Source organism: Anopheles gambiae, chromosome 2, assembly GCF_943734735.2.
Source record: "Anopheles gambiae chromosome 2, idAnoGambNW_F1_1, whole genome shotgun sequence".
NCBI classification, from domain to species: Eukaryota; Metazoa; Arthropoda; class Insecta; order Diptera; family Culicidae; genus Anopheles; species Anopheles gambiae.
The window spans coordinates 95,649,495-95,677,118 of NC_064601.1; the positions used below are offsets into that span (position 1 = coordinate 95,649,495).

A 27,624-nucleotide genomic window follows, 5' to 3' on the forward strand; every position below is an offset into this window, starting at 1 on the left:
GTCTGGCCAGCGGGATGCAGCACAAATGGCGACACCGAAGTGCAAACACTGCGGTACAATAAATACGGCATCAATGTACCCGAAATGTAGCAAACCAGACGAAAGGCAAAAGAAACAGAGAGACAACCAACGTGTGCTTTGAAAGACACATCTTCTCTCGAGCGCAGCGCAAAGCGTGATACACAACTGTCGACGGCACGGATTCCGTAATGAGTTTCAAGGGTGTTATAATGAATCCTGCACACTCAGTCAAGTGTTTTGCTTGGGCATCATCCATCCGTCTTTTCAAAAACAAAAAAAGCGGACTGTGCAGCCAACCACCCTTGTCAAATACAACTGCAACCGATTTGAAAAAGCGTGCACAAAGGGGGTAGCGCAGAAATATCCCTCCGTCTGAAACCGGGAAGGGGATAAACCTCCCAACCCCAAAAGAGACGGTGCCATGCTCTTGTTGCTGCGTTGATGAGTTGGGAAAACAAAACGCCCCGTGTTCCACCTCTCCGCTATCTCCCTCGAGATATGGTGTGTGGAGTGCCAGTGTGATGAAAAAAGAGCCGAGAGCATATGTGAAATAGGAAGCTGGAAGAGGGGGACCCCCCCTCCGCCAAAACGCGAGCAAAAGCATATGCAATACAGCACAGCATCCGCCACAGTGGCCCGTTTTGATGAGCATGCGTCGAAAGTAAAAGTCCAATGCTAAGACACGGACGAATGCCGGTCGGGTGGAATGGTGATGAGGGGGTGGGGGGGGTTCTGCAGAGTGATGCCGGATGAGTTTAGCGGCATTCCCCCGTCCCCCACGGTTTTTGTTTGGCGGATTTGTGATTTTTACTTAATTGCTCCGCGTGATGAGAGATGCGTGTTGGGAATTAATGCTGCCGATGCGGTGAGCTTGTGAAGCAACGCAACACTGGATTTGTTTTAGCGTTTTTTTTTTGTATGCGGACCGTGAAACGTGACCGTTAGAATTGGCTACACACGCAAAAGTAGCTGCTATAAGAAGCAAACAAAATAAGAATGTACAAATCACCAGGCGTCTCCATTGGGAAAAATGCGACCGTTTAACAGAACTTAACTCCCGTGAGCCGTTTCTTCCTTCTTGTTGGCCTCTAATCTGAAGCAACAAATCGTGCCGACCTGTGGGAGGTGTCTCGCTAGCATCGGTGTGTACACCGCCGCCTTTGCTCTCTTCGCTACCGATTACATAATAATTTTATCATCTCAGATTGGATCCAAGGACACTCTGTTTTTTTTCTTCGTTGTTTTGCTCTGGAGAGGCAGTTACGTTCCCGACACGGTTTCATCCGTCTCTCTGTTTCCCGTGAGACACAGCATGCTGTGTGTGTTGTTCCGTATGCTGCTTGTTGTGTCACGCATTCGCGCTATCGCGCGCCTCACGCAACAATCCTTTTTCTCTCTGTTTCGTCTGTGCCGAGGCTGCCGGCTTCGTGCTTTCACTTACTTTCTCTTTCGCCGATCCACAAACACACTCTCTCTCTCTCGCCCGCGCGCTTACGCTCTTTGTTTGTTTGGGTTTCCAGTGGTGATGCGCCCACCTTTAGCTCCACGCTAAACCAGAACCACTAGCGTGTGGCGGATTGTGGCGGTGATACGAACGTAAGGTTAGCTTTGCTCTCTCTCCATCTCTCGGGAGAAGAATCTCACACAGACACGGTATTTGCATTTGTATGTGGGAAAAGGATGCTGTGTTTGCTTTTTCGGGAAGTCCAAATGCCGCACTACTTCCTGGACCTCTCACGCATGCAATCGCCTGAGCGCGCCTGTGGTCAGATGAATTGTTTGAAGATTACTACCATGTTTGCCGTTTCACGATGGCTTTCTGGTGGTGGATTAGAGCTGTTTTTAAATTATGCTTGCTATTGCTTATCTAAATGAAGTTTCACCTTCTTTTACGCCGACGGTATTTGCTTTATTTTGATAAGATCTGCATTTCCAACGATGTAACCGTATTAGAAAGAGCAAGAAACGAAGCAAACAGCTTGCCGCCGGATACATAAGATTAGCTAGCACGTCAAACAACCTTTTCGTATTAGTATTGTTATCTGCATCATCGTCATCTTCCCCCCTCGGGGGCGCATATCGGATGGGCAAATGGGCTGGCGATTGTGGTTAAAGTTTTTAATGTGCTGTGCACTTGAGCCCACGAAACCATTGAAGAGTGTGGAGGTGTGGGGTACTGCATGGTACCGTAGAAGAAACCGTTCATATTCACACAAAGCCAGGACAAAAGGAGTGGTGTAGTGCTCGCATTGTCAGCAGGTTTGTTTGCCTTAACAGTCGAGCCGAGCTCGGTAGCCCATATTCTCGGTAGCAGAGCCACGGTGGTGAGGAATTCACGATATCTTTCAACAAAATCAGTTTTGTCAAGAAGAGGCGGCGGTACTGTACTGCCGGTGGGGCAAACAAGAAGGCGGTCAATGCGGATGGGGTTAGGTTCTTAGCACCCGATCCACCATTGTGTGCTCGCTGCTGTCCATGATGACCGAGGTTGGAGCATGATGCGGAGAGCAAACTAATCTCTGTGCTGGGCGTCATACCGGAGCAGGCTAAGGTACTCAAGTGTACTGTTCCTTGGAAGGCTTAAGCATAGATAAAAATAAACTCTAATGCTTCTTTTTTGTGGTGCTAGAGCATATGAATGAAAAGTGCGTACTTTTAGAGCAGAGCGGTTCGAGCACAATGATAAGCTTTACAGTTATCCTTTGTTGGTATTTTGAACTTAGCTCCTTAGACAAAGAAGCCAGGAATTAGGGGTTTTAAATGTAAAATTTTGTAAGAAATGTCTGATATTAGAGCATCTTATAAGCATTCGTGACATGTTAGTACATGCCTCTCTGAGTGTAGTCTAGTGATGGGAATTACACCACAGCTCCGAACTGCTTTCTGAATATTGCTACTCCGATTCCGATTCCGGCTTTATCAAACCGACGGATCCGACGGCTTCGACGATTCCAACGGCTCCGGACGGCTTCAGACGGCTCCAAGCGGCTTCAGACGACTCCAGACGGCTCCGGACGGCTCCGGACGACTCAAGACCGCTCCGGATAACTCCAACGGCTCCGACTAGCGGCTCCGGACGGCTCTGAACGACTCCAGACAGCTCTGGACGACTCCGGACAGTTCCGAATTTGGAGTTTTACATCTACTTTATGGAACCGTTTTCAATTTTGACGGAGTCATTCGGAAGCGATTCGGGATGTTTGTTGAATTTAACCATTACTAGTGTAGTCACTGATTGTAGTGTATGCTACTACTATCATCTCATAGTAAATTGAACCTTGCTTGTAATGCTTAAAACAAGTAGCATAACGTGTTCATCTCAACTGTTATTCCCCTGCTGCTTTTGCTGTGCGATGAACTCTTACGAAGAATGAACTTCGGAGACACGACCGAATCTCTCTTTCGGTCGGGATTTCTTCCCCACACCGAATACTCTCAGCTCTTGCTCTCTCACTTTCGCTCTCATTTATCAACACCAAAATTTTATCTCATTCATCCACGACAAAACCATCGTGCAAGAGAGCTAAAGTTAACATTTGGCTAGAGAAGAGAGGGGAACGGGCAACAGTAACGCAGCAACCGCTTGTCATTTTACGCCAGTGAACACGCCGCACCAAACGACGCACTGGCTGGGGAAGAAGGGGATTTGGTTGAGCATTCCGACAAGCGGGTCACCACCCCATAACGCCCATGCTGCAGATCCTGCGATCATCCGACAAGCTCTCTCTCTCTCTCTCTATCTCTCTCTTTGCAATGTTTCTCTCTGTTACGACAACTCTCCTGCACCCCATGATGCTCCCACGCGTTGGAGCAGCGTTATCCTGCTGGAGCATATCATAACGCAGCAAAAAAAAAAGGATCTTCTCTTTCTAACACACTCGCGGCCACTTGGTAGTAAAAATCGCCCACCCAACATTTCCTCCTACTGCACGAGATGATTCAGCTCTCGGAGAGTTCCCGTACCCGTTACGCCGTCCACGACCACGGTTGAGAGTATTGCGCCTGAGAGCGCCACACGAACCGCGTGCGTAGTTTTAGGGTCTCGAGGGTTTCGCTGCTCGCACAGTTTGCGCGCGACCTGCCGTCGGTGAATGTCGTGCCCGTCGTGTGTTGCTCGAACAGACACACAAACACACACACCGCCAATCTGTGAGTGTGACACGCGCTCCGTGACACCGCCGTGTCGCAGTGTCTTCGCAATTGGGATGCAGGTCGTAATGTGTAAGGCGGTGGGGGGGGGGGGGGGGTGGGGGGAACATCAATCTCAGCGCTCTGTCTGCAGTGCTCCTGGACCTGGACCCAGGGGGGAGGGGGTGGTTCCGTTTGGTGTAAATTTTGGGTCGCCAGCACCAGGGAGTGGTGAAGTGTTGAGCAGATTTTCGCTTCGTCCCAGTGTGTAGGATTTAGGCGCGGATGCTGCGACGCCCTCGTGTGCGTGTGTGTGACGGTTGCTTACTATCCTGCACTTGGAGCTCTAGCCTACTACTAGCGTTGCTCAGAAGCAGGCTGTGCTTGCTGCTGCTCTCCCGTTAATTTGTCTTTCTCGGAGGTCATGGCTCTAGTAGTGCTATGCACGGTCGCGTTGTTTGAAGTTTGAAGACATAACAGCAAAGAGCGAGAGTGAGTGAAAGCGAGAACAAAAATGTGGACAATGTAAATTTTACAGTTGGAGCGCACCACACAGCAGATGGGTTACACTGGGCAGGACACGACCGGACGCGCCGTCACCCCCCCAGAAAGCAACCGTATGTGGCTGTGATCGTTGAGACACATTCGCGTAGAAGGAGAGAACCTTCCAAAGGAAAAGAGCTAACGTGTGGTGATACAATTCTTAGGCCGAGCCTCAAATCTTGCGCTGCTTTTTTGGAAGAATTCAGGTTTCAAGTTTTGCAAAACGCGTAACCGGGGTGTCCTTCCCGGTGTGGTGCCGTGTGCGGTGAGAAAATTACACAAGCAAAGAAAAACACAACCACAGCCCGAACTGTGTGTGTCTGTGTGTGTAGGTTGTGTAAGGCGGGTTTTTGCTTTGATACGGTGCTCGGTGCTGTAAAAATGAACCCACGGCAGTGTAGATCGTCGTGTGTTTGTGCGTGAGTGTGTTGGTGGGGCGATGAGACGTTTGAAATAAGATAAATGTGTGTATCTACTGCTAGAAGCGCACCAAACTCTGCTAGCCAAGTGAAATGGGGTTGCCCTTTCGCACTCTCGTTCTCTCTATCACTCTCTCCCTCTCTCTCCCTCTCGCTTTAGCAAGCAAATATTTGTGTCCATTTAATTTCACTTTATCGCAAACCGCGAACAACCGCGCGCCGCACAACACAAAAGTGTAAAGAGAAGGGTGTCATAGTGGGGGGCCACAGGGTGTGATTATGTGACTTTTTTTTGTTTTTGCTGTTCAGAGCAAGTGGCATGTGATTTTCTTTCCTCGGACCGGGTGTGTAACATACGGCACCGTGGAACACAGTGGAAGCTGCAGTGTTATGCCTGTTCCTGCCACTTAGATCCGAGATTTTCATTTACTTGAGTGTGTATGTGGACGTTGAGCGTTGAATGCTCTGGGTCCCAACCCATCGAGCCAGGATTTTCCCGGCTTTTCACCATCACCACCGACTCCTCCACACACACACATGTACAGTGTGTAATTTAACTCTCATTTTCACGTGCGCGCGAGTTCGTATCGTTCGCCGCGTTTGTCCCCGGTTGATCGCTTGCTCACCGCGAGAGCCATCTTTCTCCTCGCTTTTTTGTTCGCTCGTGGGCTGTTTTCCCGTGTGTACGCTCTCTCTCTCTCTCTCTCTCTCTCTCTGACACACACTCTCTCTTTTTCTTATAATTTTGTACTTTTTTTTTAATATTTCTTATCACCACCGCATTTTTTTTTTTTGCTGTTTGCTTCGTTCGGGTAGGGGTTAATTTTGTATTTGTGTGTGTCTTTTTTTCTCTTTTTTTTACCTTTTATCCCTAATCTGTCTTGATCCATCTTAGTACTGCTCTGCCTGTTTGACAAGTCAGGGTTTTTTCTCTTTTCAAACTTAATCAACTCCAAGGCGGCAAAACATGCGTTTTTGTGCGCTGAGCGTGACCAAAGGGGCGATGCTTGAAAGGTGATAGAATTCACATGTAAAGCAAAATCCCAGTCTCGGTTCCAGCAGTAGGCAAACAGTGTGGTGTGTGTCCCCTCTTGGCTGGGGTGACCAGAAAAGGTCACACATTCACTCTCGTTCACATTCACATTTCACACACAAACTTCGTATGTGTCGGGGCTCACGTGTAGAGGAGTTTGTGGAAAAATATCTGCGAAATACTCGGCACACACTCCTACGCGACAAATTTTGACAGCGCAACCAGCAACAAGCGCACACACTACCTACCCAAACCCCTCCCCTGCTGAGTTGCGTTCGCCCGAATATGTCCCGGTGTGGGGTTCAGGCGACGAAATGTTACCGTTTTCCGCCTTTGCCGCCCTGAATATGTTTGTGTCTTTTGCTGCATTCTCTATCCTTCTCTTTCTCTCTTTCTCTCTCTGAAACATACCGTCAAGTGGAGTTTCTTGTTTGTTTGCACAGATGGTACGCAAGAGATACTGTGGAAGGTCCATACTGTGTGGTGGTGGTACAACCGGAGGCAACTTGTTGTCAGATAGGTGTCCCGTTTGATACCGACGGACGGCGGCCCTCGACAGTGAGAGAGCGAGCCCCAAAAAAGGTTCGAATTTCAAGCGCCAAATACGGCGCAGAAGAAAAAGATAGGTTTAAATGGGAGGTATCGCTAGCCAACTTCCAGTGTTTGCGGCCATATTTAGAAGGCTTGTAAAGTGTGTCCCCAAGTACACTGTCTGTGTGTGCATGTCTAATCCCTTCCAAAACATCAGTAGACGCCCAAATTGGGACGTGCGACAAAACATGGATTAAAATGAAGCTAAAAAACACAAAAACATGCAACCACAACCACCACTGCTGCTTGTGTTTGTGTGCCATTGATCCTGGTGCCATGGTGGGAAATAATTATGATCCATCAAAATGAGTGGGCTGGTGGGCTACACGTTGACCCGAAGGTTGCACAGTGTCAACAAGTCGCCTTTTTGCGCTAATGTGTGCCAAAACGCTGTCACGCAACAAAATTGCCATTCGCCATCTCTACCTTTCCCAACAAACACCCCCAGACACACATATGTACACCTTGTTAAAGGTGTTTTTTTTTTCATCTTCCTGTTGGTGAGGCTCTTTTTGCTGTTGATTGAAAAGTTTTGACCGAACATTGAAGGTTTATTATTTGTCACCCCAACCCAACCGTAAGTTATCGCCCACTGACTGCGTTAGAGCACAGAGGAGGAGAGCTAGCTGGTCGCACAATTTATGTCTGCCCGTGGATGTAGCTTACATCCTACATGTAGGCAATGTTATTAAAGGGGTAAGCGCGAGGAAGGCAGAGAGCAAGGGTGGAACAGCAGGCCAAAAAGGACTGGATGTCATTTTAATGAATGGCAAACAGCATTCAAGGATCGATAGAAAGTGTGTTCACTTTTTTTGTGTTCGAATGTGTGTGTTGTGTGTGCGGTTACTGTAATTGAAAAGAGCACAACATTGCGTGTGTCGAATGAATTATGAATGATTTTTACCGGTCCCCCAATAACATATGATATGGTAATGTTGTGGGGTTTTGGGCTGCATATACACATCATACATTGTTGATTTATTTGATTGATTTTTTTCCTTGTAAAAGGACCTTCTCGTCCTTGGGACTTGCGCGCCTGCCTCATACACATAAGTTTGCCTGCCTTATTAATGTTCATTTTGAATGTTATCAGTCATTGATAATAAGGTGAGATACGATTGGCAGGGCACTGATCGATATGGGGTTTGATACCGCACCGACGAAAAGGTTCACAACGGAACACGGGTGCGTCTTATCATTAGACCGTCAGGTTGTACTCTATGTATGAAGTTAAAAGGTGCTTTAGTTCAAACTGCCAGAACCGTTCTTTTACAACCACCGTTACCGTTATCCAACATGTTTCACACATGCAGCGAATTTATTCGTTTTTCACGATGATCCAAAAAGGCAGCTCACAAAACGAAACTCTCCCAGCTACTTGTTTATGTGCGAGAACTGTGCAAAAGCAAAAAAAAATGCTGTGGTTGTGGTGCACGGTTTCCAAGAAGAAGAAAAAAAAGACCTCCCGAACGTCCATCCCGACCGCGGTGCTGTGGTGGTGGTGTGATGGTGGTAGATAAAAATTAAAAATCTCATAAAAGCTGATCTCCGGGTTCTCTGTTGGTACACAAAACACTGTGGAGAAGCCAAAGGGAAGAAAAAAGAAATAAAATTCGCACATATATTCCCCGCCCTGCACACAGCTGCCGGCGGCGGGGGACCCCGATGGAAAGTGAAATCATTACCCTTGAGTTGAGTTGGTCATAAATTAGATTGTTGTGATTATAACGGACTACCACGGTGGGAGGAAAACAAGAGGAAGAAAGAGAGGGAGGAATTGAGCGATAAAGATAGAGAGAGAGAGAGAGTGAGCAGCGATACATACGTGTGGAGAAAAACGTGCAAGATGCTGACGCCTTCCCCTGAAACACAACCCCCGTGCGTTAATGGCTGTAGGGGGGATTGGGTGGAAAATTTGGGTGTTTTTTTAGGGTTTTTTTTCTACTCAGGAAGGAATAAAACCACGAATAAACAACGAAAAATGGAGGAGGAAGCGAACAGGGAAGCAAGGAAGCTCGCGGGAAATGTCCCGCGGCGCGGAGAAAAACCAATGTGCCCGTGCGCCGGTTGCAATTGTTACTTATTGTTGATTCTAAAATGGTTTCAAATTTTATTACCTACCGGTTGGAGGGGATGTGTTATGTAGTCCCCCAGTACATCCTCCGGGAAATCGGCCACAGTGTGTGTAGAAACCATTGCCGGCGAAGGAAGAAATGCCTTGGGGAATGTGGGGGGAAACGCGAAGCAACGCGAAGTGTGTAGGTCAGTAAACCAATATGGTCGACCCACATCTGGTTTCTTGGTTCTGGTGATGATGGTGATGGTGGTGACTAAGGGAGGAAACGGACAATGTAGGGAAGATTTAGAAGAATACTTGTCAACCATCCATGGCACGTGAATGTCGTTGACAGGGAGCTGTCGAATAAAATCTCCCACGGTGGTAAAATGAGGGGGGGAGGGAGCGTGCTGTGGTGTGTGTGACACAAGTGGAAGCCAGTTGAGGAAGGATTGTAAGTGATCCGTCACCACTGCGAGCACTGAGCTTCTCGTCTCGCCTTCCCTGTCCGCACCCCTTCGTTCCATGATTGGCACTTGACTGTTGCGTGCCTGTCCCAGGTTTACGTGTGTACGTGTCTCTCTCGCTGTGTGTGTGTGTGCGCGCGTTTGTTTCGTCTTGATGTATGTAGGATGCTGCTGTCCCTTGGTTATGCTCAAACGTTTGGTTGACTCTTTCTTTAGCCAGCCGGGTTACATAACTGTCGGATGATGGCGAGGCCACTCTTCTGTGTTCGCCTTTCGTTTGGCAGTTTGACCGTGAGAGAGTTGGCGTTTTTCTTTTTTTGCTTTGTTGTCTAACCGTGTCACCCCTTTCCATTCCTCCCCTCCTCTCCCTCCTCTCATCAAAATGTGGGCAAGTGGGCTGCAACTGAAACAGTGTCAGCGTTAGTGAAGAAACTAGAAACGACACCTGTTAAATGTGAGTGAGTGAGTTCTTGAGATAATAATTCTCAGCAGAGAGGGGATACACGAAAACTCATGTTGAATGTCATACTAAAATGTGTTGTGCTTTTCTTTTGGATGATTAGCAAAATGTTAACAAGCTGTTAAAAACACATGTAAAAGCTTGTATGATAATGTTGTCACACAGTGAAAGGTAACCAATTGAAGCCGGGGACGAGCGGAATGGAATTTTCGCTCAATCAGCCACCGAAATTCTTCCACCAACCTTTAGTCCTTCCTTTCTCACAAATGAAGACAAACATTCTAGGGGACGAAAAATTTGCCTATACGACCCACGTGCGTGCGTGTGTGTCTGTGTCCTTTGCTTCTTTATTTAAAATGGTTCCGGAGCTGACCCAAACAGCAGCAGCAGCAGCCGCAACTACAGCCGAGTACCGTATGGTGGCGTCGGAATGCCGAGACTCCATCAACGGACTCCATGTCCACCCCCGGAGAACCCTTCACTGACTGCCTGTGCTCACACTCTCTTTCACTCGCCCTTGCCCTTCACATTCTGGCTTTACGCACGCAGTCGTCAGCCAACCGTGAGCGAATCGGGTTTATTTTTGGTCACAAAGAAATATCCATCCGCCACAATAAACCGGCGACAGAGATGGAGCTGGCGCTTGGTTTTTGGAAGCTTTCGGTACTTACCTTTTGCTAGCTTTTCTTCCTTTTTTTTTTGTTCTGTTTGTTTATCCTTACATTATTAATAAAAACGGTCATCGACGGGAAGTTAATGGGACAAATCGTAAGCGTTGAACTTATTGCTGACCAAAGGGAAGAAAGCGTTTTTAAAACCTCAAAGGAATCATTTTGATTTTGGTTGCGCATTTTGGTGTTTTTATTCCTACCTTTTTTAGCACCAAAAGTGTCTACGAGCGTGATACCACTCTTCAAGGTCATCATTAATTAAATTATTAGGCGTTTGGGCTGGGAAAATGGAATGGAAAAGCATTCCAAAACTACAGTAGGTGTCGCAAGCGCTCCGCTCTCCCATTCCTTTTAAGAGTAATTAATTAAACTTCATGGTGCGTGTGTGTTTGTGTGCCATGTGTCTCTGTGTGTCTATCAGCAGTGTGAAGGATGTAGCCCAGAAGCGAGATAAAAGGATTAGTTACACTTTTAATAACCTTGCCGGGATGCCCGTACGCGCGCTCCGACCGTATAGTATTTGTTGATTTATGTGATAAGTGTTAAAGTTCACTACAAGTGTGCATATGTGCATATCTACGCTTTCGTGTGTGTGTGTGTTTGTGATTTGATGAAAGTGGTTCTGAACCAAACGTCCAATCAGCTAAAAGCATTACAGCAGCAGAGCAACATCTGCAAACAAAAAAGGAAGAAGATATATTGCGTATTTTTTCTATGCTGCGAAACAGCGAAAATTTAGCTAGCAATGAATGAATGTTATTACTACTGTACCGTCGTGTTACGTTTGTCAGCTCCCGTGTACGAGCTTGTTGTTTTGTAAAGAAAAGAGGGAGAAAAAAAGCGTCCGACGAGAGTGGTTGTAAATCCGGCAGAATTGCATTCGCAGGTGGTGGGGCCAGTCTATCATCTTCTCTGCATCTCGCCAAACACGCAAACGCCACACGGAAATGTTGTGAGTTATAAAACGCAGCTCAGCAGCACCACCTATAATGCGCTCGGTGTGTACCGGTGGGCAGAAGCTATTGTCAACATCATCTTGCTCAGCGATAGTACAACTACCAGCCCAGCCACCACCATCACTAGTAGCAGCAGCAGCATCGCGGTGCAGCAGCAGATAGAACAAGAATAGTGGCGTGTTGTTGTGGTGTGTCGTACAGTCCCAGCCAGTGTTTAGTGTGCGGTGTTGGTGGTGAACTGCAGCAGCAGCAGCAGCAAGCATTTACAGCATGTCGAAAGCATCCAACAATGTGGACAAGGGCGGTGGAGGCGGCGACGTTGATGGGGCTGACCGCAGCAGTGCCAAGGGCGGTGGACTGTCGTCGACCGGGTCGACGAAGAAGAGTGGGCGAAAAATTTCGCTACCCTGGTTCCGGCAGAGCAGCGTCCCGTCGCACGCCGCCCTCGCCCGGCAGCATACGATCGATTCGCCCGGATCGTTTCAATTCTTTCGAAAAGTAAGAAAGGGATTGAGGGGGTTTTGGGGGGGGGGGGGGGGGGTTTGTAGTACGTTACCACTACTGTATGCTATTACTTCTGAATGGTGTGTGGCCAAGCAGAGTGGTTCTGCGTGCGAATGGTCAGTTAAAATTCAATCTCAGAGAAATGGAGCTTTCTCGTTTGCCCCATACTGCCATGCACAGTAGTTTTGGCAAGAAACGCGAAACAGTCAAATGTGGACAAATTTATTTTCGGGGTAATGGACTATCGATCGGTCAGTCAATTTACACGATTTGTGGCATGGAATACCACCTATATTCTAACATAGCACAAAAATGTCTTACTTTTGTGTTTGCTTTTCGTCTCTTGCTAGAGTCCCGATGAGAGATTTGAACTTCCAACATGTTGTTTAGCAGGCTCGCGCACTGTTACCTGCACCACGAGCTCACGTCCCTCAGGCTGCGTTTATTTCTTGCTTTTATTATACAACCGAAGCTGATACCGATCAGCACTGATGAATGCAACAAATCGTCGTGTCTGAGTGACAATGATGTGTGAATGTTGCGCAACTCTTCCGGTCAAGATATCTCCCATGGGAAGAACCAATTTTACCGAACGTAACGCAACTCATTGTTGACACTCATTATTTGCATACTAACATGTCGGATTCGCGGCCGTTGCTGTTTGTTATTTTGTCGTCGCGAAGGTGCAGCCTGTTTGTTTAATAAACAATTTTGTTTAGCTCGTTTAGCGCAGTTTCACACGTTGATCGTGTTTTAAGTACCACCGTTTATGGTTCTGGATACAACATACAAACACGGGGAATACCAACCATGAGTGGGATACGTTATCCAGTACTTTCCCAAACCAACAAATCATACCTGATTAGGTGGCGGTGACGTGTGTGTCTGTTTGCTCTTTAACTTCTAAGTATTTTGTCATTGCACCCCCCATAATCACCAGAGGGCGGCACTAAACCCACCACCTCATGTGGGCCGCCGTCACGCCTATTATGTGGTTGATAATTATTACAATCAAATTATCAACCTTCCGGTTGGTGTATCGCTCTTATATTTTCTACACCATATAGCTTCTCCCGGCAGAGTCCCAATCCGTGTGCATTTGCCCTCGCGTGTAACATGCATCTAATAATTGCATTATGCTGTAGAGGGGTGTGTGTGTGTGTGGTAAGCGGCTGTGAAGGCAAAAGGTGGGAAAAGCACCATATCATACCACCATTCGGCTGCGGAGGGGGAGTATGCCCTTGGCGTGAGCACAACGTGTTGACAATTGATTAAACTTTGCACTCGCTTGCAATCTACACTGACACACACACACATGCATACAGTACAGTGCATATGCAAATTGAATCCCATTTGATGGGGCGGCGGTACTACCACAACGCCCCAAACGAAGCGCGAATTATTGGGAGTGAGGATAGGATGTGTGTTGGTGTCGTCGTCTGAACGGGAAGTGCGCAAATATAAATCCAAGCCAAGTGCGCGGCATTCCGCGCATTATGCTCTCCCAGCCCTGCCTCAGGGCTGCCGAACATGTATAAACAAAAAAAGAACCAAACAATACACTCCACTAGAACGAACGGCACTGGTACGATTTCGACCGACCGATCCGGCATCGCCCGGGGGATTACGGAAGAGCGTTATCAATTATAGCGAGGATTAGTACCGGCGCATGAGAAAAGGGAGGGACAGTGATGAGGAGGAGGATAGTTACACAACACAATTTGTTTGGGGCTTTTCCCATTCATCCCGTGCTCGCGAGGGGTGCACTTTCTTTTGCAAAACCAACCTCCCCGGCGGGTGGAACTCGATAACGCCGCGGCAAATGGGGATTTATTATTCTTTATTGTTTATCGCATCTTGGCGCTGCTGTTGAGATGTTGAGCGTTGTTGAGCAACAGAATTGCAGTGGGGTTGTTATTGGGTGTGTGTTGGCCTAGTTTTTTTTGTTTTCCAATCGATATATTCAGAGAAGATGCACTTTTTCGTTTGCCAAAAGCAAAACTTTCCTTGCATATGCAAAGCAATCAAATACCCAGGCAGCTCAGGGATGAGTGCAGAGGCTAAGGAAGGAACTCGATGAAGAAATTCGTTTCACTCTCTCGGAGTCGTTTTGCAGAAAAAGTTTGACGTCGCTTTCGTGAGAAGCATATTGGGTAACTTCTGAAGAATCGAATCGGTAATTGAGGAAAGATTGCAAACTCTACCCATTTGCCGTACCTTCCTTACTTTGGACAACTTTTGGTCGCCGTGACAGAGGCAACACAACCTCTCGTATGTAAAGGAAATGCGTCCAACACACACACACGCACACGGTGACATCTGTCAAAAAGCGTGATTGAGTTGCAAATGTCCTGGAGAGGAACTTTACTGTGTAGCTATTACGATACACGGATCTTACAAAGTCTTTTGGCTGTTTGTGTACAATTTCTTTAGCTCAGTCTCTGTATGTGTGTGTGTATAAACCAGGATACAATCTCCTCACTAATTTGCTTCAAATGTTGCTGCCTGACCCGCTTACGTACATGATTTGCCACATTTTGCCTCAGAATCGCGCAGATTCTTCCATCTTGACACGGTGGTGGGGCATGCCGTTGCGACGATGCGGCTGTGTAATACTTTCCATCCATTTTGTTGTTGTTGTTGTCGTTGCCCTCCAGCCACGAGGACGAAGAAGAGATTGGTTAGTTGATCAAACGAGCTTCGCCGCCGTTATGCATACATGTGTACCTCTTACCTTGAGGATGCAACCAGATGTGTGTGTGTGTGTGTGTGTGTGTGGCAGGGTGTGTCGCCTTATGCTTCAATTTGGTGCGCTTCCGCTTCCCTGTCGGTTTGGAGATGGGGAAGGAAAAGCACAGGTGGGTTGCGTGTGTATGTGTGTGTATTCCCCGAGGATGGGTTGAGTTCTAATGGGGTCGCTCTCAACGAGGGGGAGGGCGGTTGTATGTGCAAAACATGTGTGTGTGTGGATGATGTGTGTGATATTATTGTGCATTGCCGTCTCTGGTCTCGCTCCCATGTGTGCTCCATCATCTTCTTGGCCAACTTTTCTCGTGCTTATGGGATAAGAAGCAACAGCATTCTTCTCGACTGAGCTGTGCGGAGAACATTCCACATATCTGCCGTACACACATTGCTTACGTTTAGGACCTGCAGGCATAGGATTTTTGTGTGTGTGCGCGCGTGTGTTTGTGTCTTTTTTTCTTTCTCGAAAAACGTTAGAAACTGCCGGAAAGAACGCACAAATGGTTTGGTTGGAAGCAAGGACGGGAACACAGTGCTAAGTGTACGCTGAACTGTTGGCAATCGCTTCACGTACCTCTGGCACAACTGTGTTGTGTCCGTTGACAGTGCTTGCTACGTATTTAGCAACGTTCCAAACGCTGGTTTTAGTCCTACTTAGTGCCGATTATGGTTTAATGCTGGAATTACATCCAGCTAATAGGATTACATTTACACGTACCCACACGTTTGCTGTTGTACCAGTGGTCTCACCGTGCTGGCTTAATTAATAAAGCTAAATATTTTCGCTTCATTGCACTGGAAATTCATGGACGATTTGCTTCTGCATTGTGCAATATTTTGATTGGATTAGGAGCAAAATCGTTTGTGCGGCTCTTTGGCAATGCTTGGGAGTCGGTAACGATGCCACCACAGCACCGGGTTGTCGTCAATCGATGCCGTAAAAACCGCGTACATGGGACGTCGAACATCATAAATGAATGATTGCTGGTGCTACTGGAAATGCATATCAGCGAACCCCATTATTTGTGGGAATTGGCAATGCAAACCGGGTTTGCTGTTGTACCAATGCCAATGTTTACAGTGAAAAGAAAAAAAAAGTGGAATTAAACCGCTTTTAAAGAAATTAAATTGGGGGCACGTATCCACTTCCTCCCATGTGTGTTTATTTGTGCAGGAGTGACATCGCCCACGCTGTCATTATTTACCATACATCATCAGCCTTTTGTTGATTGGTGGTAGTTCTACCGTATGGTGATGGGTTCTCGTTTATTTGTTCGTCGGTTCGGTTGACCCTCACGCCCCCCCCCCCCCCAACCTCCGGCAAAATACACTTGTTTGTTAATGGTTCCAGGATCCACTGGCGGTAAGGCACCACTGGAAACATGAGCTTTACTCTCCCACACACTGTTTGTTCGATGGGGAGAGGGTGCCCGGTGTCCTGGCGACGGTCATAATAAGGAGAAGTTATAATTGCGTCAAACGGCACTGGCAATCGATGTTTAATCGCATTAGACGAGAAGCCTAAAATAAACATTCATTTTTACCACGTTTGTGTGTGTGCTAGTACTTCCCTGAATAAGGATCACTTCATTGATAAACATGAAAAGCACTCGCTTTTTTATCGATCAGGCACGGAAGCGAATCATTTACGCTGTTGTACGACCAACTGTAACGATCGGCTCCCGGAATGGCCATCCCACGCACGAAAGGATGTTTTTGTCTGTTTGTGTGTGTTTTAAAAGGGCAACCATTAATAGCGTTATTCGTTTGGACCTAGCTTAATGTTGCTCTCTGCCCCGTATACTGGTACTGTGCCCCCTTTGCCTGTGCCGCTTGTCCTATGACCTATGTCAATAGATTATTATCCACTCCCAATATCTTGACAGTCTTGAATTTTGACAGCTTGCGGGCGGGTATTGGACACCATCTGTATGCTCTGCCGTCTTGTGCTCCCATGTTGACAAAGCTATGAATATGATAAATTACTTTTGGCGTACGGCGCAACCGGAGCAACCGTGCGTCGCACGACCCGCGGTATCACATTTATTTCCGGAGGCTTTTCAAGGAAGGAGGGAACTACTATTACTACTACTACTACTAACGCACAATTAAGTGGAGGCGAGTTTCGAGGGTTTCCTAGCAATTATAACCATGGATGTGGATCAGGTTGTTGTGCCTACCTGGTGTACTTCCGCTGTGTGGAGTGAGCAAAATCGATGCTATTTTAATCGACCGATAATTCTGTGAACCTTGTTGAACAGTGCTATTCGTTCGTTGGAGACCGTTAGGAGGGCATTGGGCAAGCTTATAATATCCGTATGGAAGAGAGTTTATTTCAGAACTTTTTGCTATATAAGCACATGACCTATCTATTACCAAATAAACCCATCTTCATGCGCTCAAGATGAACAGGATCTATGACTCAAAACAGTTTATGTGATGTGGTTGTGCGCTAGTGCGCATACATATTCCATCCCAAACTGCACAGAAAGTTAGGTAGATTACCTCAATGTAGTTCTGGTCTGGGCGTTTTTCAGTATGTATGACTTTAGACCTTCAGATACATCGAGAGATAGTAAGTATCGGGGGTCTCGTAGTACAGTCGTCAACTCGTACGACTTAACAACATGCCCGTCATGGGTTCAATCCCCAAATAGACCGCGCCACCATACGTAGGACTGACTATCCTGCTATGGGGGGGAATCAATTAGTCACTCAATTAGGGAATCAATTAGGAAGCCAAGCCCACAAGTGGGTACAGGCAGGCCTTGACCGACATCGGTTGTTGAGCCAAAGAAGAAGAAGTTCTGGTCTGGTTGTAGGAACTGCTGATAGTATACCTACCGTAACTTCTTAGCATCATCTATCGACGTTGCGTTGAAGTAACTACAAGCCATAGATAATTCAAATCTTCTTCAGTTTTCAGCTTAAACAAAGAACATCTTCGTTACCTTATCATATACAACTTCCACGTCAATCAGATCTTTAGATTTTGTTTTGCTATCTGTTTTCTTAAGACTTACAAGACTTGGATGAAGATGCTTCAGATCCTCTGAGATGATACTTCTATAAAAATTCTAGACGTTTATGGCTAGAACTATCGATTGTCTCTTCTAAATGGTAACTAAAGATCATTTATTGGATCCAAATAGATTACGGAACATGGATAAAGGAGATCCTAACGTCAATAATTTCTGACTGACTTGTCTAAAATCCTTCATTACAATTGATCCAGTTTACCTTTCCCATGAAAACTATCGCTTCAGGCGATTTCTGTGTTCTAGACTTCAAAATCACTGTCCCCATTTTGCCTGTCCCCATTTTGCCTGTCCCATTTGTCGACCAATACCTGAACGCTATATCCGGCCAAGGCAATGCTCGCATAATTTACACGCGCGCGCCTTCTCGCTAGCCCGATAATCGATAGCAATGGTCAAACAAAGGCAATCGATTATTTCGTTGTAATGTCTTTCCCAGCTCGGGCGCAATCGGCGCCCTCCTACTCCTGCACAGCAGTAGAGGGGAAACCACCGTATTACCGACCGGCCGAGTGCTGGTACACACTACTACTCTTATCGTCATTACATTCTCTACCCCAAGCACAAGCTCTCTTTTCCAGCAACCCATGTTCGGATAACTGCTAACGTAATTTCTTTTCCTCTGTTTTTCTCTCTACAGGGCGGATTAGCGGAGATGACATGGGTCATAGCGGACCATACGGCAGCCCCGGGCACGTCCGAGCTGAGCGTCAGCAAAGGTCAGCAGGTCGAAATCGTCGACATGAACTGTTCGGGCGCGCCCGACTACTGCCTGGTGCGTCTGTCGATCAACGCGTCCGACAGCCAGGAAGGGCTGGTGCCGGTGACCGTCCTGAAGCCGCTGCCCTCCTCCCACAGCAAATTGAACAATAAACAGCGCGACACGGACACCCTGGGAGGTAAGTTTGGTATCATTTCCACACAGACACACACACACACACACAGACACCGCGTCACACAGCACCGGAGAAGTTCCCGATCCTGACGATGGAGAATCCCGTCCATCGTGTGACTCCTGCGTTCTCTCCGGGTCACGTTTTGTGGTCGCTCTCGGTACTCATTTTCCCGCCCATCGTGTGAATGAGCATCGGGGGGTGGGCCTGGTTCCGGAAGTGAAGCTTTCGATTAATTGGTCACGATACCCGAACGGGGTTGGCCGGTAATGGCTTAATGGTTTTGCGGCCACGTTTACCGCTCTCACGCACACAATTTCATTACGGTCGATTCCGGTGCAATCGAATCCTTCTCCTCCTACTCCGTTTCGTTGGTTCGTCGCCACAAGGCACGCTGTGTGTGTGTTGGTGTTCTTCGGTGTCCTTTTTCTCGCCGCCCACCGGTATTATCCCGCGGGAGGACAAACACACACGGCAGCAGTAGCAGCAGCAATAGTGCGTGAGATGAAGCGCCACATCGACCGGAAATTGACTCCTTTTATACAGCTCCTGAACAGCTCGAGTGTTTCTGTGTGTGGGAGCTACTGTAGTGGTCTGCTGCTGTGCAATGAATGACGCTTGCGGTTGAATCAACATCTTGCACCACAGACCTCACGTTAAGATTGATGACCACGACGCCGACCGACGCTTTTGCCGATGATGTTGGTGGTTTCACTTTTTCACGCTGCTTTGGCGGATCTTTGGCCACAATTTTCACTTTCTTCCGCACAGTAGTCCATAAATATACCAACGTGGTGGGGCTATGAGCGTGTTTATTTAACGATGCCTGAGCGCCGAACGACCAATTGGCGTGTTTGAATCGTTCCGGGGTTAAAGGTTAGCTACCGGGGATCGTTCGAACGGACGCTTTGGCCCGTTAATTGAATTAACACACGTATCTCTCCCGAAATGTTGTACGGGAGAGTGTCGATTTGGAGGAAAGCTCTTTTTTTGGAGGCAATAAAGCGCTATCAAAATAAACAATTTTCCGCAACCGCACGGGAAATGGATACAAATGACGCTCAGTATTCGGGGTGTGGTTTTTTTTTATTATTTTTGTCCCTTTGGTGCGCTTAGAATGCTTTTCTATGTTTTTTCCCCATCCGTCGTGTGTATTTATGGAATACTGACGTCACATGAGGAATGTCGCGAGACGATATGTCTTTGAAGCAATTATTTGATTGAGTCTTGCTTTGATTGAATGTTGTCGTTGTTTTATTAATTAAATTGACTGCACAAGCAAAGGCCAATCCCCCCTTCCCCTGGCATTCATCTTCAAATGCAACCAGCACAGTGTGCCCTAAGCGACCTCCCCAGGGGGGAGCATTGATAGATTGCTTCTTCCCAGCTGCAAACGTTTTAGATTTGTCCTCGGAAGTGAAGCAGCATTTGGAACGGCGCCTCACCCAGTGACCATCGGGCCGCGTCGCCGCGGCAGTGTGTTGCGAGTCATTTAACGAGATTACATGCCAATTTGCAATTGCCCTCGGGGTGGCGCGAGCTTCTTTTGGAGCGCTGCTGCAGCAGCGTACAACCATTCGCGTCTGTTTTGTCTGCCGCTACACACCGACGCACCAAAGCAATGGAACTCTCCGCACTTTGCACAGAAAACGTCACCAGGAATGGCAATGCGCCTGCGGGCCCCATCGGCCCGGGTGCTTAATTGCTCGGAGGTTACGTATGCCGTATTCGGCCGAACAGTAGACGATCAATCTGAACTAAAGGTTGTTGTTGGTGTAAGCTGTCGGCGAGTTTTTTATTTTGGTCTTATAGATTGAAATGTTTAGAATGTTAGAGAGACTGCAAACGATTGCACACGGTATATCGCGCTATTCGAGCGAGGAAATGCGCAGAAACACTTCTAATTGGGGTTTGTTGGTTTTATGAAAGCCGCCCCATTACTTTGCGTCGTTTGGCGCCATGTTCTTCTAGCAATGAATCGTGTCGCACACCCTTGAACTCCGGCCGGTGCTTCAAAGCGGCCGCGTAAATGGCGGGATAAAGCGATGTGAGGGATCGTTGGTGTAATTTCGATTAGATGAGAGATGCCTCTACGCTACAATGCATCGCATTCATACGGAAATGGGCGATGAGACACGTTGTGTGGTGGATAATTCATCAACGAGCGTCTATTATTATGCGAGACCTTATAGGTGCTAAGAATACGCGGCCTTATTATAGCCTAGGTTGTCTTAGGTTCAAATCTAATCTAAGTGGGGAGCGTCTGTAATGAGCCTGTAATTTTATTATGTGACAGCGTGTATGACTTCATCGACCTGGAGATATAGATAAAGAAGATGAAATGATTTAGAAGTTTAAGCTGAAATAGGTTATTGGTTAGTTCCTACATAGATTGAGCTAATATAATTGAAGTTTGTGCGGTTTGTTAAAATAGACTTGTATCTACGTCAAGAATTCCGTCCCTCAACATCTCCAGTGTTAAGAATTCAACAAAAATATGGAATAACTCATCGAAAGTTTGACTTCTGTGCACGGAGTTATTTCTCAATGCGTGTCCCAAGACACGGTCATCTACAAATACCGTACACAAACATTCAATCCAACCGGGACGGAACCGGGACCCATGTAACACAGAGATTTGGCATCGTCCCGCGTTCTGCTCCACACCCGCACCCGAGAAGATTGGCCTAGCTGGGAAGGGGTTAAATAAAAACAGCAAATTGGGTGGGTCGCGTGCAAAACCGCGTTCAACTCTCCGCCGGTCCAAGATCTCGCTGAGTGTGCTCCAAAAATAAGTTGTCCATTTTTGCGTGCGTGCGTCCGTGCGTATATGTGTGTATGTTCTATGCTCGCATTATGATGCGTCATTTATAGAACAACGACACGGGGGGAACGTGTGCCGCTGTGGCGTCATTTGTAGCGTGCAAAAAGACAAAAAAGAAACAACATCGCCCTCCGATGAAGGACACACGGATAACAACCAGGAGAAGCCCTGGGAGTATGCCTGATGCTCGGCTTTAAGGGCCTTTGTAGGCGTTTGTATATGGTCGCCGGTCGGTTCCCTTTGATGTGCCCGGCTTTTTCACAAACTCACTCATCTTTATCCGAGTCGATCGTGTGACAAGGCACCTGATCCTAATCGGGTTTGAAAATCGGGCCCACAATTGACTGATCCTGCATGTACGAAGCACGCAGCCATCAGTGTGTGTGTGTGTAGAAGTAGCTGGACACTGAGAGGAGGAGGGATGTACGATATCGATATCTCTGCCTGGGATAGCATCTCGTAGCTTCCTTTGGTTCTTTATAAAACTCAAGCACAGGAGTGAGCAAGCGCGCGCGCGCATCTTCCTGCCCTCCGCCGTGTTAACTAGGTCAGTTGTGCTAATGCTAATTATTTCAGTCGAATAGATCCTCAGCACAACCCTGCTGTTCCTATCCCAACAACCACTCGGTGTCTGCCCTTGAGGTTGTACTGTTAAAACGAAACAGAGAGTTACGTTTTTTTCTTTTCTATCCATGACTTTCATGGCTTTTCCGTTTTGGGTTGTAAATCTTCAAACGGTTCTCTGTTTGGTAGAGCGGCAAATTGGTTAGTGATAGCATTACGGGCGACGGCACAACGGATAACCTCGTTGGTATAAACCATGCTTAACTACGATATTTCAATGTCATAGTTGTTCTACTGCAGATATCTTTTCTTGCAAATATTATCCTTTCAGTCTGTTAGAATGCATTTGATTTAATTATATTTTGTATTCGTGCGGCACTTGTTACGTGTGCGGATCTGCATACATAAGCGTGTGGCCTCCCCGGCTCAAGGTGCCTCAATGCCGTGCCATTGCTGCCTGGCACATTCGTTCCATTGTACACGAGCCGAGCATATTTAGATCCTAAAATAGTCATTCTAAATTAAATCTGCTCCATAAATGGAACTGACCGCCGCATATATTTCTTCGTACCGAGCAGCATCCTCCTCGGCCAGTATTACCCATATGGTGCATTCGTGGGAGTGTGGTGTGGTGCATGTCTATACACACTCTTTCTAGCATGTCTCTCCCACTAGAATAGGTGTCAGTAGCTATTATACACAGCAATTGATCACAGCAAGGTCACCATGCGCCGAGGAGCTTCAATCTGGTCGGTCTGTGGAAGCATTAATCCCCGCTGGACAACGCAGCATCTGTTGGAAGTACGCAAATGATGCACCGATGTGTAACCCAAACCTCTCAACCTCTCTCGTACGTCCATCCCAGCTGGAGGCACCAACTCCATTCCTCTTTGGTTTACGAGGGAATAGAAGGGTCGTAGTCGTTTGTCGCGCGACTGCTTTGTCACTCTGCCAGTAGAAGATGCTCTGGAGAATTGGGGCCTGGAGGGAGACTGGAAGGAACATATGCGTTTTCCAATGGAAAGGCATGGAAGTGGACAGAAAATGGATGGGGAGGTAGATTCGCGGCCGTTTCCTCTTCGCTGGAAATGGGAAATGATAAATTGCATTTGATTTCAAACGAGACCGACACCGACCGGGGACCGATGGGTTCCCCCAATTCTCCCTCCTCGTTCTGTAATAATTTCGAATGGTGGAAAGGAGTGGTGGAGCGGGAGTGTCAATTGAGGGCATCCCTGCAAAACTGTGATGCAAAATGCAACTGCACCAGCACAGCACCATTCGTTTATATTGGCAGATGACCATCAAGGCTTCTTGCCTGTCTCTCTCGGAGCGTTTAGTAGGCGGACAAGGGAGAAGAGATGAATCCAGGCTGGGTTCTTGGCTGCGTTGCGAAAGGCAATAATTTTTAATGACTTTTTTAAAAATAGAGCCGTCATCAAATCGGGACAATATCGGATTGGCGTAAGGCCGACAGCAGCGGCGCGCTTATGCATTTCTGCGCGTCGTGCTGCTGGTGCTGTTTTCTCTCGCAAGGGAAACTGTACCAATGTCTTCATTGGTAACGGGCACTAAATGAATCAGCAAAAGGCGATGGAAAAGGGAAGAAACTAAATAAGAAGAAAATTGATGTAGTTTTATTATGCTTTGTGGCGTGCTTTTGGCAAGCGTCTGCAAGTGAAGAATAACTGCCATTTCATTGCATATTTGAAACTACTTGCTCTCTAGTGATGATGCTGGTGCCTGTTGATGGCTCTGGTGGTGCATAGCTTCAACAACCACCCTGTTGCTCATTGACCCAGTTATTTAGTAGCTTTCATATCGGCAATCCGACTCACATTCAAATCGCAAACACTCGAAAGCATCTTCAAAAAATCCCCATACGCAATACGATTGGAAAACTTTGCCACTATATAAGTTTTGTGAAGCGATTTATCCTTCCCAATCGCCACCCTTCACCATACATACACACATAAACTGAAGCTGACAGAGTATCGTTTCCGATCTCTCATTCTCGCTTACGTTGTTTTTTCCATTTCCTCTCATTCCAGAAGTCCCACAGGAAAGTGATTGCATACTACCGAACCAGCATACGTCGCCCGTCAACAAACGGAAAGGCTTCAGCGGGTAAGTGAAAACATGCACCACCACCCCTTCTATGTGTGTGTGTGTGTGTGTGTATTAGTTTGCTTTTCATCAAAGTCTTCTTTGTGTTGGGGATGGAGTCGTCCCTGTTTTTTTGTGTTCCAACTCCGCATCCACTCTGAGGTGAGGTCGTGTGGAGGAGAGGCTAAACTTACTACTTTCCCATAAGCGTGACCGTATACGGCGTCTACCCTGGTACCTCGCGGTTTATAGACACAGACGTGCGCGTGCTGTTTCGTAGGGAGGAGTAAAATTGAATCGATTGTCCCCTGCTGATGGTTCAAACCTCCCTTCCCTTTGGTCACACATGGCGATGTTTACACGAGCTTGAGGATGATGGCAGCGCGGACACGTTGTGTTTGACGACCGGACTCTCCGGACTGTGTGTGTGTGTATGTGTTTACTTTGCATCCGTTATCAGCTTTTGGCCACAAAGCGCGATTCGCGTACACACCACACACACCGGATGTCACACAACACGCGCGCCACGTTTGAAGGAAGTTAGATGTTTTGGGGCATGGTGCCGTACGAAGCGCCCCTTCCGTGTTGGTGCTCGAGCCTTAGCGAATTGCGTCTCGGACCTGCTTCTTGGCAGGTTCTTTTTACCTCCTTTTTAAACATGCTATGCTATGGTTGCAGTGGACGACGAAGCCACCATGAGACTTCATTGATTGTTTGCGTTGGTTTTGCACACAAACACACTACCGATGGTAGTGGAATTGGAATGCTGAAAAGCAACCGCTTGGAAAGGAAAGGGGCGTCAGATTGGAGTACACTTGTTGGGGGAAGGGAACAAAATGTCCCTTACTTTGGTTTGGTCATTGCAAATGGCGAAATTGTAAAAAATTTCGTGGTTTAATCTGGTAGTAATGTCTGGTACTTTTAGGGTATGCTTGTCTGGAGAAGACCCCAGACCCTACTACTCTTGGCCAGTCCAAAGTTCTGTGTGCTATTGATGAAGAATACTTACAAGAGTATGATGTACAGTCGGCATGCCGTGGCCGTGAACTGGGAGGCTGATGCATCTTGTCAAGTGGTGAAACATATCTTGAATATGATGTCTGTGGACTGTGAAAGGGGTGTGCTGTAATCGTATGTGTCTGAGCATTATACAAGAGCTTCCTGATAAAAGCATCCACCAAGCATTCTGAACAAGAAGAAGAATCCTTTTCGGCACAGAGTGAGGTTATGAATGTAAAACCCTTAAATTGGATCTGGACAGGTACGTCCTAGCAAGACATCTCAAACATTAGGTTCCGGGTACTACTGCAATCCTTCAGTGGTCAAAACAGAATCACAATTTGCCACCAAGACCACATAAGAGCTAAGAGCATACTCTAATATAAACATTTTTTGACTGCTGGTAAGACACCTCCTCAAGAAAACCCCAAATCTGCAGGTCATCGAAGCATTTTTAGTTGAAGGATTTATTTCCATCACCCTTCAATGCAAAAACCCTCCAATGTGTCAAACTCTTCGACTCCCCCCATCCGTGATAAATTGCTGCTCTCTCCAGGACCAGGAGTCGCCAGGACAAATGGCATTTATTTGCGTTCAGTAATCCTGCACAAATTCATATCGCCTCCTCGTATCCATTTCGTTTATTTCTTTGTGTGCTTCCCGGGTAAAAATCAAGCCCAAAACGCGTGACAATAAAGCCGTGTGAGATGTCTCACCGTAAATGCCGCCCTTTTCTCTCTTTCTCTCTCTCTCTCTCTCTCCCCACCCCGCTCCGGTGGGGGCCTGTTGGTGCGTGATGAAAATTAATGGTTGCCGACGGAATGGCTCGCGCCTGCACTCGGGATGTCCCGGGATGTCTCATGTATACTTCATCCGCTTCACACACAGCCGTGAAGGTGTGGTGCGCCATACGAAGAGAAACCGGTCGATAAAACGCTGCCAGAATATTGATGCATCAGTGCGGTGTGTTCCCACACATACACACACACAAACACAAACACACGATCGGAATAGTAGGAGGCTCTAGAGTGTCCTTTTTGGAAATGAATGAGCATCGCTCGGTGGTCGCTCGGACACATAGACAGGCGGCTGGAGTACCATTGCGATGGTCCTTATTTATGACAAACGGTCAAGAACGTCGTCATTCTACCGGTGGGTCCTCCGCGCGTGTGTTTGCCTAGCACCGACCATGACCGAGTGTGTGTGTGTGTGTGTCGGTCCAATGCTTAATGAAGGGAGGTGTAGGTTTTGCCTGGTGGATGGGGTGTTTTATATCCTTGCGAACAAACACAGAGCAGAGTGGCAGAGACAGCGGGCATCTGTCCTGGTGGGGTGTTGGTCACATACATCACGCCATAAGCAGGTACTGGAACGTAAACGAAAGGGAAGTGTTTCGTTGTAATGATGGCGTGAAAGTGTGCGTCTGTGTGTAAACAGCTACCATATTGCGCCGTCTTCACATCATAACCGGGGGGGAGAAAAAGTCACATAATTCCCCGTGCCAAAGGACTGTTGATTCGAGCTAAACGTTAAGAGTGTCATAAAAATGTGACGAAAGTCGAAAAGGATGAGTAAGGCGTGAAGCCACCTTCTCACACACGTTGTCTGGCAGGCGCGACGTACCTACATTCCCGGTACTGGTCCGATGGGATTACAATGGCGTGTCCTTAAAGCGATCTTTACCGGCCAGCGTATGTGGATCATCCCGTAGGCATTGCCGCGCTCTTCCCTTGCAAATCATCACCGCCAGCACAGCTTGAGGCAAATCTGAGCCTTAATAACTTGCCACTTGCTTGTTCTAGGAGAAGCCGTGCTCGTGCAGCGCTGTTAGCTATTGCCCCTAAGGGGGGAGGAGTGAAATATCCCAACAATTGCTCCGGCTCCAAAGCATCCGGAAACACCAATCGGAAATCATACCGGTGCGCTCTGGTGTGTGTGTGTGTTGTTGCTGTAACTGTTACTCCGAACGGGTGGTGAGGAAATCAGGCTTATTGCTGCTGCTGCTGCTGGTGTGTGCTTGAGTCTCGGTTTATATTGCTTCGAGCACCCGGTTAAGTGCACAAATGAGCAATGAGCACTTTGTGCGAGAGAAGAAGACACATGGGAAACATTTAGGCGCTTTCGGTTGTGATTCAAAGCAAGCAGGTTGGTGGTGTGATGCAGACATTTCTGTTGATGGTGATGATGATGATGGCGATGCTGATGGAGGAAGATTATCCTCGAAAGAGTTGGTACAACAAAGTGTTGTGCAGGTTGAAGACCGTTTTTGTGTGTGTGTGGTTGTTTGCAGTAGAAATAAAACCGAAATGGTTACTTTGAAATGCTACAAAGAGATGAAGAATGCATGGGGGAGCTTTTTCGGGTTAGGTTAAAATTTAATAAAACCATCTCCACCTCCGCCCAAATCCCAACCCAGTGCGGACCGGACAGGACGACGACCAGCAACTTTCGGGGCGTACACACTCTCGAGAGCAATTCGGTTAAGTAGAAATGGTTAACCCTTTCGTTGGGCAGTTTGGGTGGAACTACTACTACTACTACTACAGCTCCACCGGCCAGCAGTGTATGGTTTTGGAATGAAAGATCCCTTTTTTGTAGGACCTCCG

The 27,624-nt window shown here is 47.3% G+C and overlaps 1 protein-coding gene across 7 annotated transcripts in view; it reads left to right on the forward strand.

Moving 5' to 3' along the window:
* Positions 1-27,624, forward strand: part of LOC1276778 (triple functional domain protein) — a 67,987-nt gene that overhangs the window by 25,984 nt on the left and 14,379 nt on the right. For all 7 annotated transcript variants that reach the window (XM_061651603.1, XM_061651606.1, XM_061651608.1 and 4 more), the window contains exons 7-8: positions 18,273-18,531; positions 23,965-24,040. In XM_061651603.1, the coding sequence (XP_061507587.1) occupies positions 18,273-18,531; positions 23,965-24,040 (335 nt within the window). The remainder of the gene's footprint in view (positions 1-18,272; positions 18,532-23,964; positions 24,041-27,624) is intronic.